The sequence below is a fragment of the Syngnathus floridae genome, chromosome 6 (assembly GCF_059516105.1).
Source record: "Syngnathus floridae isolate MCC-2025c chromosome 6, RoL_Sflo_1.0, whole genome shotgun sequence".
In the NCBI taxonomy this organism is placed as follows: Eukaryota; Metazoa; Chordata; class Actinopteri; order Syngnathiformes; family Syngnathidae; genus Syngnathus; species Syngnathus floridae.
This window is the reverse complement of record NC_142418.1, coordinates 13,519,050-13,532,836: the sequence shown is the minus strand read 5'-3', so window position 1 is coordinate 13,532,836 and position 13,787 is coordinate 13,519,050. Positions and strand designations below refer to the sequence as shown.

Sequence of the window (13,787 nt, the reverse complement as noted above, 5' to 3'; positions counted from 1 at the left end):
GACCTGATTCAGGTTCTGATTTGTATGCATTTTATTTCATAAAAATCGGATAAAATTGATGATTAACAATAACTTCTTGGTTTTCAGAGGTGCTCACAAGAATGTGAATAACGTGTATGGTCACCCCTGACTGAGGTGTTGTCACCCCAATAAAAAAAAAAATATCTAGCTCAGCCCCTGCTCATTTGCTAAACAAAACACGCCCCATTTACTTTAAGCTGAATGTCAAGAAAATAAGTGTGACTGAAAAATGGAATTAAACATAGAATGGCAACATAATTAAATATAAGACGAATCAAACCGAATAGTAATTTATTTTTTACGTAAATCAAAGGGCACCTGAGACTAAAATATCATTTTTACTGGAGGTTATTTCATTTGCACAAGATAAGGAAATGACTTCAACTCTTGAGATAAGAATTTTAAGGAAAATCTGAGATTGAATTGATGCCATGGATTCAACATTTGATTCAACAATCTTTGACAAATAACCTTTTTACCCTCTTGCCACTGGAATTTAGGGAGTGTGATGGCTATTACGCCCAAGAGTTTCATCCCTCCCCAGAAAGATTGATTTTCATCAACACAGACCAAACAAGACTAATACGACGATAAAATGCTGTGGGATGGAATTCTAATAAGGAATAGATTACATCTGGGTTGACATGTGTGTGTTTGTGGGGAGGGGCATATTTGTTGCTATTAGGGCTAACTCATCTGTTGCTCTCTGCACATCTCCTTGTCACAGACAAAATCTCATCGCTCCAGACTGCAGTTAAAGCTGAGAACACAAAGCGGAGGAAAACACACTTAGCTTTTAGATGAGATATTTTGATTCACAAGGAACAGACGTGACCTTGGGTTCATCTGCATATGTAACTGAAATAGTTTACAGGAATAATAAACGTTTCATGGATTGCATGCTTGACTCATTGGCAATTTTTGATGTATTGAGGTTCACATAGTTTTTGCATCCATACAACAAAACCACATTTTAACCATATATAGTCACAGGTCAATTTTATAACTGACATGAATCGAATTAGAGTGGAGATTAAACATTGCATACATATCAGTGCCTCGGTGAGAAACTAATACATTTTGCTTGCCTGCAAATAACAGCTATGAAAGTCAAAACACAGGACTGTGTGGATGAATAACTAACAATTTGATCAAAAGTGCAAATGATGTCTTGACTCATGTATTATTTATTTGCCGTATGTGTACATGTGTATGAATATTGTATGCTGATATGTGTGGCAATGTTCAAGGAAGGTACTCTTTTTCATCTCATAGATAATTACTTAGAGATACAAGGTGCTAATTCATATAGATCCTCAGGGTTCACAGACATAGTCCTTATGAACACAAGAAGGCCAAAGGTCCACATGAGTAGCCTGCTCTAAAATATAGCTCATCAGTGATGGAACATTGTGATTTCCAATGAAAGTTGGAGAAATGATCATTTGAAAATGTAATTAAGGATGTGTCATCATTTATGAAGAAATGATTGTTGCATGTTGTTACAACTGTTTCCTACCTTGTAAAATAATTCTTGAGAAAACAATATCAGTGTCTTCAAATAGACAAACATAATTAATTATTACTAATTGCTCAAAGTTAATTTGAGCAAAAACTGGTAGCCTTACTCATTAATTGGGACTTCTGCATTTTTCTCTCCCCTGCCATCACGTGTGTATGCTCCAAATGCAGATGACTAACGAATATTAACTATTGGGGCTTATTTGGAAAGATTCATTGGTCCACTGGGATGTTTGATATTCTCATTGGACAGCTATGACAACACTATGAGTTTATATTGATAGCTTGAAGTATGTCAGTAAAAATTCATAAACCATGTCACATTAAAAACCACAGGGTTCAAAGAGCGGGAAAAATGCAACGACTTATAGTCCAGAAAGCACGGTAATTATTTAGAAATGAGCTATGACCAAAAGATGCTGTGCAAATAGAACTATTTATTCCCATTGATTAAGTGAAAATAATTTATACACACTTATTACTTATTCACTTATTACTTATTCACTTATTAAGTGAAAATAATTCATGCACAAATTACACAGTAAGAAGAGAGTAGAACAATAAGTACAATATTGGGAAAATATTTTACAAATGGACAAAAGATAAAACCCAAAACACTTAAATAAATTGCTAGCGTTGGGTGGACTTTGCACTTTTCATCCAACTCCAATAATAATAATAATAATAATAATAATAATAATAATAATAATAATAATAATAATAATAATGATAATAATAAACACAGACAGGTAGACCAATAGACCAAGGGTATAGATTTGTGGAAAAAAAAGGGAAATTTAACCAACTGTGACATGGGAAGTTCCAGCCCAACGCCAGCGATATGCAATTACAACAGTGATACCATTTACCATATAACAAAAGCAGCTTTCCAGGGCCGAATAAACACCGATAATGAAGTTTTAAAACTTTTAAATGATGTCAATAAAGCAAGGCAATACATATCACACAACAAGTAATTAGGTGCAACAGTTTGTTACACATATTGTGCACTTCTCTTCATAAAATATGTTAAAGTCTACTTTACATTTTTTCCTTCAACACAAATTGCCAGACGAAGGAAGGAGCTGATTGAAATACAGTCCGGGTCTCAGTCATAACGTTCAATGACTGACTCAGAAAGACATACCATTATTGTACAAGGGGCCAATTTGAGAAGGCAGCCTTAAATTATCAACTGAACATAATGATCAATTTTATTTTATTTTTTTTATTTAACCCTTATTTAACCAGGAAAGTCCCATTGAGCTTAAAAAACCTCTTTTACAAGGGAGTCCTGGCCAAGAGGCATTTACACGTCTTACTAAATTGTACATAAACATTATAAAAAGCAGTTGCAATTTGATTAAGTAATCAAAGTGCTACCAAACATGATAAACAGTCAAGACATTGGCATTCTTGAACAACACATATCCATAATCTGAAATAGATAAAAACGTTGCAGTGACAAGTCGCTTTTTTTTTTGCCTCAAATGAGAGACACTGTTTATTTTGAAAGAAAAAGCCCAGTTTCAGTTTTTTTTTTAACAAGATTGTCAATATGGGTCCTGAAGGTGAGAGAGTCATCAAGCAAAACTCTAACATATTTTGTACACAGGAACCACCTCTATGACATTTCCCTTCAAGGTAGACATTGTGGGCAGCGCTTTAAGGACTTTCTTTGTGCTTGAAAACAGCATTAGTTTTGTCTTGTCAGCATTAAGGACCAACTTTAGTTGAAGAAGAGTTTGCTGGACCACATTAAAAGCTTTCTGTAGAGAATCAACAGCTTTAGCAGGGGTTAATCCAAAACAGTAAATGATTGTGTCATCGGCGTAAAAATGCATCAATGGGAAAGAACTGCAGCTAGAAAAAGTTAGTTGCTAGATGCTACATATTGCTGGCATCGGGGCAAATCCTTGTACCTCTAATAAGTCACTTTGCACGAAACCTCAAAAACTGCACGTTTGTTCAATCGCTAACATTGCATCATCAAAGAAACCAAGGCATTTTAAACACTTTGGATGAATCCATAATTGTAAAGGTAACACCTGCATGAGTAGACTGTATTTTTTGAAACGATATCTAATTTTGTAGCTGGAGGTTTTAGTTCACTCAGCATCAGCATTCATATTTGCTTGATAGTCAAACAGTATAATCATGCATTCTTTATAAGTAAAAACAAAACCATATATTGTATTTTTGACATCGATCACATAACACTCGGAGAGTCACAGCACTAAAGCTTACAAATACAAGATCAAAAAGTAACACAAGGCTTGGAATTACAGCAGGGAGTGACGTACCATGAAGTTGCCTTGTTCATTTGTTGCTCAGAAGACAAGTAACCCATCCGTTTGTTCTAAGTTTAACATTTATAACGGTATTATTTACTATATTTGTTTGATCTTTACATTGCTAAAGACGTAGCGATTTTCATTTCATGCGTTGAATGTTGGATGATGCAAACTTGTCAGCCCCCTTGGATGGCTAAAAATAGGTGGATTAGTCTTGTTATTTCTTATTCCACAAATGCAATATTAGTCAAAATATCGACTAGACTACTGAGGCCACATAGAAATTACAATTGTAAAATTTTTCATTTGACCTCCCGATTTTAAGATTTAATTTTTCTATATCTATGATCTTTCTTTCTTTCTTTCTTTCTTTCTTTCTTTCTTTCTTTCTTTCCTTCCTTCCTTCTTTCCTTCCTTCCTTCCTTCCTTCCTTCCTTCCTTCCTTCCTTCCTTCCTTCCTTCCTTCCTACCTACCTACCTACCTACCTACCTACCTACCTACCTACCTACCTACCTATCTATCTATCTATCTATCTATCTATCTATCTATCTATTTATCTATCTATCTATCTATCTATCTATCTATCTATCTATCTATCTATCTATCTATCTATCTATCTATCTATCTATCTATCTATCTATCTATCTATCTATCTATCTATCTATCTATCAATCCAGCTATCTATCTGTCCGTCCGTCCATCTACCGATGTAGCATCCGGTTGAGCTTTTGTTGTCTGTGTGTCAAGAAAATGAGTTGTGTCATCATGGATGATTGATGGAGACCGCTTCACATCACTCATCAGGGCTGTGTCAATGGAACTGACATCTAAACAATAAGATGGTGATCTGATAAAGTTATCTGCTTTGTTGCCACTTATCAACTTTGTCTCTTGATGACCGTTTCCATTCTGTTTTGTGTTTATTACATCTGGAGTAGAATTTCCAATATCTCTTTTTGCTTTTTCATTTGGTGCACTAATATTGGACAAGGATGTACGTGGGTCGCGACAGGTACTGAAGCCGGCAGGAATGGCTGATAATCTCTGCGTTCCTCCTTGCGGCTTGCAGTGGTACAGCCCACGAAATGCTGAGCGGAACTTCTGAGACATGGCATTGTATATCACAGGGTTGATTGCACTGTTGGAATAAATGCACGTCCGACAAAATAATAGAAACCAGGCATCCAAATAGGGTGTGGACACAAAAGAGTTGATCAAAACCAATGTTCGATAGGGCATCCACAGCAGAGCAAACAAGATCACCACGACAGCTAACATTTTGGTCACCTGTAGAAAGGAAGCAGAAAGAGATTGAACGCGTGCTGCGGTGATACATAACCGGGCAAAGCCAAAAATGATAGAGCAGGAACAGGTACAAAAAAGAGAAGAAAGATAAAAGGCTCAGAAAAGAGTCATGCACCATAGTAGTTACTGTTACAGTTACGTAGGTAATTTGAAATTCTGAAGGATCGGACAAAGTATAATTCAAATAGGTAATAATTAAAGGCTGTGTGCGTGCGCCTGTGTTCGTTATCTCTTGGTTTACTGACCCCTCCTAACACTTACCCGCTACCGCACAGATGGGAACAGACATTTTTGAACATCACAGGGTTGGCGAGGAGGGCAATCTAATAATACTGGTAACCTTTAACCTCCTACGCATCTTTGCCTCAGTCTTCTAGTGGTCATTTTTGTTGGAAAAGCCTTCCTGCTACCTTTGTTGTGCCATGACTTTTTAAGTCGTGTGTATATTTCCTTTCATGCAGCTGTTTCTTTTCACCACCAAGGAAAGAACAATAGGGGAAAAACAAGCATACACCATAAGTGTGTTTTAGGCCCAAGCTGTGTGGTAAGCCAGTTTCAGCTACCTCAGCAGGTAGATAAAGAAAAAATGTGGATGCAGAGCCAAATGTTAGACTTGAAAGGAGAGGGGACGATTTCTAATTACATCATAATGAGCAGAGCAGCACTGGGTAAATATGAATATGCAGATTAATGATGTGGTGGGAGGCTACAGGCTACTACTCCAACATAACAAGAAGACCCTCCACTCTGGGATTGAACAATAGCGTTGTCTTCAGAATCAAAAAATAAAATATATTTATCTTCCTGTGCTATCAAAATGCTGCAAGCAACAATGACTCTACTGTATAAAGTCTTTTTTAAGATCCACATCATAGCCACATCATAGCCACGGGGATTTAAATAAGATTAAAAGTGTTTAGAAATCTGGCAACGGATTGCTTTAACCTTCATCCATAAAAGTGCAATTCTTCAGCGAGCAAAGGTTTATCAATATCCCATCAGATTAAGTTGGCCTATCAAATGATGAATGGAAGAGTGTGAAGTGCCTAAGAACTGAGAGGGTAAAATCATCAGCGATATTAAGCACACTTCTTTGGAATATGAAAATCACATTATGCGAATCTTCTGCTCTTAGATTAAGGCTCTTGACTACAGGAGATTGTGGTCTTCTAAAACTCAGACTTCAGGCAGTGCTTACCACGGATACATGAGGTAACTCTGAATGCAAGCAGGATAAAAAATAAAAATAAAAAAAATCTTAGAACTCCATTTATTACCAACCTTCTCACAAATTGTGTCAGCTGAAAGAAATCCATTTTCAAACTCACGGACGCAAGTCAGGGTGGTAACACCAGGCGTCACAATGAAGGGGAAAAAAGGAGGGAAACTTTTCCTGAAAGACGATTGACCAAGCTGGCACGCTCAGAGTGCACCAAGACATGGCAGTTATCAATCAGAGCTGCTTTCCATATCAAATTATGGAAACAGACTCGATCAGAGCATAGCTTATTTACATATTGATTTTTTTTTTAATTTTAATTACAAGATCATTCAAAATCATGGCCATTTGTGATGAATGAATATAGCTTGAAAAAAGGCATCCTACTCATTTCCAACCCAAATGATCTTTCAGCCCCAATAAAAGGACGTCAAAGTTTATAAGAAATAAAAAAAACAATAAAAATAGTGGCATGTGATATTTAAGTAAATGACTTGAATATGTGCTTTTACTTTCTACTTTTTTGTGTTTTGCACACTGTTTTTAGACACTTCTACTTGAGCGCAGAGTGTGAGTACTTTGGCAACCTCTGATTTACATTTACAAATGACAATACTGGTTGCACTTGACAAGTACTAATTTTAGATGTTGACGCTTTGCAAATTGGAGGCAAGTTAAGCCTACTGTGGAAAATAAACCATTGTTTACCACTCAGATAAGATGAGATGATGCTTGTTTTCTGTTCTCTCGTGGGTTCATGTGTGTTTAGCACAAACATAAAGAGCTAGTTGTGTGAGGATTTAAAAAAAAAAAAAAAAATCAATTTAGCTCCAACCTTGTGTCGTGTTGGAGCCAAATTGTACCTGTTGATCAACATACATAAAAGTGAGGTACAGACCTGCTTCCTGGAGGAGAGTGCACTCTTCAGACGGCGGGGACGACCCCCCTTCCCCATTTCTGTGACCTCCCGACAACTTTGGCGCAATGTTGTGGCTCTGGTTTCTGGTTGGTTTGGCAGAGGTCTGGAGAGACATGTGAACACAAACTTGGTCAAATTCCAAACTGGCTCACTTTTCCACTATTGTTCCATCATTTGTTAATTTGAATTTAATTGCATTATTATCTTATTCTATTCTTTTGTATTTGGATTCTTTAAATTAGTACAAATAAAACAATTTCTAAGTTCCTGAGCTGTGGGACAGCTTCTATGTACAGTAATGAACAAGCCCGGGGATTTGCGCCACCATGTGGCTACTTGCATGGTCATGTGATACACCGTTAAAAAGTGAGTTCCTGGAGATTTGAACAATGCCCAACATCTTAAGATACAATTATGTCTGGAGGCTCAGCAAGCACTTCAATCAGACAGTCGGAAACACACAAAACAGGAATATAAGGATATCTTTTCAGTATTGAGGCATTTCATGCATCAAAGTCAAAATTGTGGTATTGTGACAACACAAAGTTGCAGTGTAATCCACCTTAGTATGTATAGAAATGATTGTTTCATTTTGTGTAATTTGGTTAGAATGCAAGTGACCTTTTATTAAAACATCTGGAAATTTTTCAAAATTGTAAACATAAATGATCCGTCAACTTTAATAGTGATTCACTGGTATTGTCAATAATGAAATTGTAATTACCCGAGGTAGAGAATCCTTGCTATCAGTCCGTAGAGCACAACAGCGAGAAGTAATGGGACAACGTAAAAAATAGCAAAGTCGATGAGGTAGATGGGAAGGTAGAGCTCCCGCTTCACCTTGTACCCACACTGGACATGTCCATCCAGGCTCACCTGATCACAAATTTATTGGAGAAATACAGCAGACTGAACATTAGAATGTTCATTTACACTTTCCGTCAACACACAGAAAAGAGTGCTCTCAAAATGGCTTTTGACGTTCACTTATTGTCGGGCAAAACATTTCTCATCTCGTAAAGGTTACCACTATTGACTGAAGGACTGCTAAGTATGTTCAAGGTGGACCACATTTTGAAAACATAATGTTATTTAATTGCTCTATTTTTGGAGTGTTTCAAGCACAAACACTTGTCCTTTATACCTTTCATATTCCACTTAGTTCTAAAGGTTACTGTTGCTTGTAAATACATAAATTGGCAACTTCTGCATTACTCCTACCTGAATATCCACAAGGAAAAACCATAATATGCAGTAAATACAGGTGAAGATCCAAACCCCTGCAATTATCCTCTTGGCCCTGGACACCGTGCACACAGTCTGAGCCTTCATTGGATGGCATATCGCAATGTACCTGCACATGTGACAAATTATTCATTTATCCTTGATTATTAATGGTAAAACTAAAAAGACAATTAAAAAAAAGTCAATCGTTGATAAACATAAAAAGCAATTGATCCATTGTATTTGATAAATTAGTGGCAGCAAAGACAGTTTAAAAAAACTTGTTGATTGGATCATGCTCACCTTTCTACAGTGAAGGCGGTGATGGAGCATGATGAGACATTGATGCCCAAGTACTGCAGGTAGGTGATTCCCAAGCAGCCAGCATGCCCAAACACCCAAGTTCCCGTGAGACTATCTGAGATGTTCGGAAGTCCCGCCGCAACTAGTACTGTTAGGTCAGCTATTGCCAGGCTCACCAGGTAACAATTTGTTGGTGTCCTCATGTGTCGGGTGGTTAGGACAACGAGGACCACCATTATATTTCCCACGATGCCAACACCACACACAAGCAGGACCAAGAAGACAGACACAGTCTTGTACTCCAGGGACTGGGAAACGGCATTGCTGGGACTCAGAGAAATATTGGTTGGGGTGTCAACTCTGGCGCTCGCATTGTCAGTCATGTCTAGTTGAAAAGCAAAACAATTTTTTGCTCTTAGTGTGAGTTAATGAAGGCTTGAATTATTCAATTTTAAATAATGATGAAGGACATGCTCCTTCCCCTGCATTGAGAGCTGACTCTCATTTTAGGCTATTTGATTTCAAAGGAATGGAATGATATTTGTTACCAGAAACTTGCTAGCGGCTTTTTTTCCTAATTGATTGAATCATCAAGTCCTTATTTTAAACAAACGCAGTTGTAAACACATGAGGCAACCAATACGACATTAAAGGTGATTGTTTCTCAATTTCTGAGCAGCTCCAGGCCCATAGTCAGTCACCTAGAATAAGAATGAAAACAGAAGAAAGGGATCAGTTTGTTGTAGATGATTTAAATCATTTATCTTTCCCAGCATGTTTGAAGGTAGTGTGTCACCAGAGGGAATTATTGAGTTAATTGAATTGATCATTGCGACATAAAAAAGCCATACCATAAAATTAGGCAGGAGAGGGTTATATAGAAATGCCTTCTTCTTTCAGCTGCTCCCGGTGCAGATGAAAAATGGTACAAAATGTACGCCTTGTCAGTGGCACTTGAATAAGATGGTTACTTTTTAATTACTTTGAGGTCAGTTGAAAAACCTTGCTATATTTTGAGGTTGTCTTCATCCTCCATCAAAAATTAAGTGACCGGTGTACACCACTTTGAAAGTGAAGGAGGCATATGTTGCTCTCCTGGCCCATCTCCCAGACAAAGCACAAGCACATCTTGGACTTTTTCTCCTGGGGTCTGCCTCTAATAAATTGAGGTTCACATGGAATGAAAAAGCAATTTAGTTACACTATTCTCCCATTAATTTAAATGTGTCACAAAATAACTGACCTTCTGCATCTCCTTGAAATTATGTTCCCATACATTCTCATAAAAATTGCAGCTGATGCATTTTCATCAATAGTTATCAATCCTTCCATTATCTCATTTACCAGCAAACACAGGGCGATGGGAAGGATACACCCTAGATTGATCACCCATCAGTCATAGAACTGACAAATAGAAAAAAAAAGATTTAGCGTAGCATGGACCTGAGTCCATGTAATAATTTTGAAGACCCTGTGAAACCTGTCAAAACGTACCATGCGAGTAACTCACTATGGCGACCCCTGACTAATAGAAACTAAGCCAAAAGTCAACCTGAGGTCATGCAATTAAGCGCCACACAAATTCAGTTTTGTTGACCAATCAACCTTGCTTCCGTACTACTCTCCTCATTTGCATGTTGACAAAAAAGGTGACTGACATTTCATTTTGGGAACATGATTTGTCCTCGATGGATTTTAGTATGACTGACAGTTGAGAAGCGTTTCAGCAGATTGTATAATCAGTGGCACATTGTCCTTCCAACAAATACACCACAAAACAGTCATATACAGTATTAACTCTAATAAAATAGATGACACTGCATTTTTTAAATCTAGTGGACTTGGAGACTCAACATTGCAAAACTCTTCTAGATTAATGGACAACTATTCCCAAAATTCGGAGAAACTACAAAAGATGTGAACTCCATATTTGTTTTTCTGCATACACAAGCATAAGGCTGAGGTGCTTTGATTCATTGTCCATGCCTACATGTGTAATCCATATTTAGTTAAAAAGAGGAAAGCATACAGGTACATAAATAAGAAGCGTAATTGACATACTTAAACTATGGATAGTATTCTTCAGCTGATGACAACACATATAATATGATGATGCAGCCTAACACACGTTGACTTTGACTCCAAATTCCTATACGCATGTATGCAACATGCATTTGCAAATAGAAGGCACACAAGATTGAAAATAAAAAGACCAGTCCGTTGTGATTATCAAGCTATTCAAGCTTAACTTCTATGTGAAAAACCAAACGGTATGCAAACATTTTCAAAGACTGCATAATTAGGTAAAGAAAATAAATGATCAGCTATTACATGACACAATGTGGATGTATCAATCTTGATCTTCTGCCTTAATTGCTTCAATTATTGTAATCGTTTTGTGTTAAACCCTTGTTAAATGCAAAACAATGGAATGAAGGCATCAGTGTGACATAATACGGCTGCACATATGTTGATCCTAAACTTATTTTTAATCTAGTTGTAGCAAAAGGAGTTACTTACCATACGTCTCTCTGCAAGATGTTAGTGTCATCCTGAATCCTTGTTAGTTCATATTTACTTACATGATCAAAACTATTACTAGTTTCCCACGTGTCTGGTTGCACCAAAGCAATTGTGACACTGTCAGTGATCGACTTGCTGTAACGCTCCCTTCGCAAGATAAATCACCAGTCACCACTCACTACAATTTGAGATGCGGTGTGTGATTTCAAAATAAAAGCACTATACCTTCACAATAAGGTACAGTATACAGTGTGGGGCTTTCAGTGTTTTATAGGCTACACAATTCTCACCAGGCATACAAATTATGTACTTCTGCATTATTTGATGCATCATGTCTGTATTTTCCTAAAACAATACGCAGCGGTACCTCTACTTACAAACTTAATTGGTCCCGTGATAGGGTTTGTAAGTGGAAACCTTTGTAAGTAGAAGCAATGTTTTCTGTAGGAATCAATGTAAAAGCAAATAATGCGTGCTGGACTTTCCCAAAAGTCTCACTTTTTGCCCTATTACTCTGTGTAAAACACCCAGAAAACTGGACCAAAGGACTTCATTTGCAGCAATGAGTGTAGTATCAACCCATCTGTGCACATCTCGTGAGGGATGAGCAAACACATTCATTCATTCATTATTTCCCGTCATCCTCGTTAAGGAATTCCGTGGTAATAATCATGCATGATAATGGTGACCCCAAGCGGACAACAAGGATACCTGCAACTTACAACTGTATTGGATCTAAAATCTTACCACCATCAGCAGTTTTTTTTCCCCTTCACTTTAGTGGAGCTCCACAGATGTAGCTAATGTATTTACCTAAAACCAAGACCAAATATCACGAATTGCCTTATGTGCAAAAGTGAAAAGACTAAGACTTGAGGGCACACTGGAAGCAGATCTACTAGCGGCAGGAAGAGGCACTTCCCCAACTGTATCATAAAGCTATGGATCTCCTGAGCTGGGTTTCAGTGCAATCATCTCCACTTGACATCCAAGAACTAGAGAGCCGCAATGCCCCCCACGGTACCTCTCTTGCAAGGTACACAATGGATGGCTGGAGCAAGTGGCATGTCATATGCCTTGACGTGTTGCACACGGAAGATGTAGAAGATGTGTACATCTTGAGCTTCCTCGTCATCGGCTGGCAATCTCTGACCCTCATGGGTTTACACCTGTACAACGCTGAAAGGAATGAACCTGAGAGCAGAGAGGCAATGCTCCATCTTGAGATATCTGGACTCAACAAGAAAATGGCCAAGTTAAGGAGGCCAGCATGGGAGATGTGTGATCGGTCGGTGCCGCCTGTTGTTGGGGACCGTGCCCGGAGTGCCTTCAGGATTGTGACTCCAACTCTCTCGAAATTGATTAAACTGTCACTGTTGTATTCAAATCAGACTGTTATAACATGTTATAACTAAATCAACTTGGCATTGCTGTATTCAAAACAAATTGATATAATTTGTTATGCAAACGTCCTGTTTATTTGTTATTGCTTTATTCAAGTCATATTCAAACTTCCAGTTTGTTGTTGCTGTATGCAAATAATTGCTGTATTGAAATCCTATTCAAACTCCAGTTTATTTGTTATTGTTGTCTTCAAATCATGTTATCCTGGACAAATTTCTGTTTTCTTTTATTTCATGATTATGTCAGTATTATAGGTAGTCCTGTAGTCATGTAGATTGTGTGTCCGGCCTGGCAGTGAAACACTTGGTTGTCATCGGGACGGGATTAGCTGAGCAGAATTGCTTCACCCCACTTCCCTTTTCTTTCTTGCAGTCATCATCTTCGTCGACCATAGAAGCGCCCCTCACGCTTTTCAGCAGCTCCTCCTCTCCGCATGTGGTTTTCTCTTTTCAGTTGGTCAATTTCCAATTTCGTCTGCTTCAGAATGTCTTTGTGGCAATTAACATTCACACCGAGCTGCTCGACTGTCGAAGTTATCCTTTCAATCCGTCGAAATGTTGAACTTGTTTCCATTATGAGTTCAATAGTTGAAATCTTCTGGGAAGTCTCATGTTTATTTGAAAGCCCTTGAGTTGCTAACAAAAAGTCACTGTTGTCTCCTTTCTTTTGTCTAATGACAGACTTCTTGCTTGTGTTGTTGGTTTGGACTTTAGAGTTGTCCATTGTGCCCCTGGTTGAGGTTTCTGCATGTTTCACACCAGGTAAATACATTTCTGTTGAGTTCTCGGGGTCACTCACTTTGAGGTCGCCATTTACATGCGTCCCCTTCTTTCCCACAGTGTCCTTCCTCAGCTTCAAACTGTTTTCACCTCTGATTTTCAAAATAGTATTTTCCATATTGACGGATTATTGTTCCGAGTACCAAATATCAAAGTATTACAGCCACGAAAACAATGAAATCACGACATATTCTGGTGGTATTTTCATTACAGGCCACTGGCACCTTATACTCTTCGCACCCTGGCTGCAGGTCTCCATCGATGGCGCGGCGTT

General features: G+C 37.9%; 1 protein-coding gene across 2 annotated transcripts; it reads right to left on the bottom strand.

Annotated features, from left to right (window-relative positions):
* Positions 1-1,959: 1,959 nt before the first annotated feature.
* On the bottom strand, positions 1,960-11,492 carry trhr2 (thyrotropin releasing hormone receptor 2). Of its 2 annotated transcripts, XM_088378335.1 has the most exons (7): positions 11,328-11,492; positions 9,356-9,508; positions 8,808-9,192; positions 8,502-8,634; positions 8,005-8,156; positions 7,260-7,383; positions 1,960-5,124 (listed from the first exon to the last, which is right to left on the bottom strand). In XM_088378335.1, the coding sequence occupies exons 3-7, from the start codon at positions 9,188-9,190 to the stop codon at positions 4,519-4,521; spliced, it is 1,398 nt and encodes a 465-aa protein (XP_088234461.1). In that variant the 5' UTR covers positions 9,191-9,192; positions 9,356-9,508; positions 11,328-11,492; the 3' UTR covers positions 1,960-4,518. The 2 variants fall into 2 exon arrangements, with proteins under 2 accessions (XP_088234461.1, XP_088234460.1); XM_088378334.1 differs by having other exon boundaries at positions 8,808-9,508.
* Between the last annotated feature and the right edge of the window lie 2,295 nt (positions 11,493-13,787).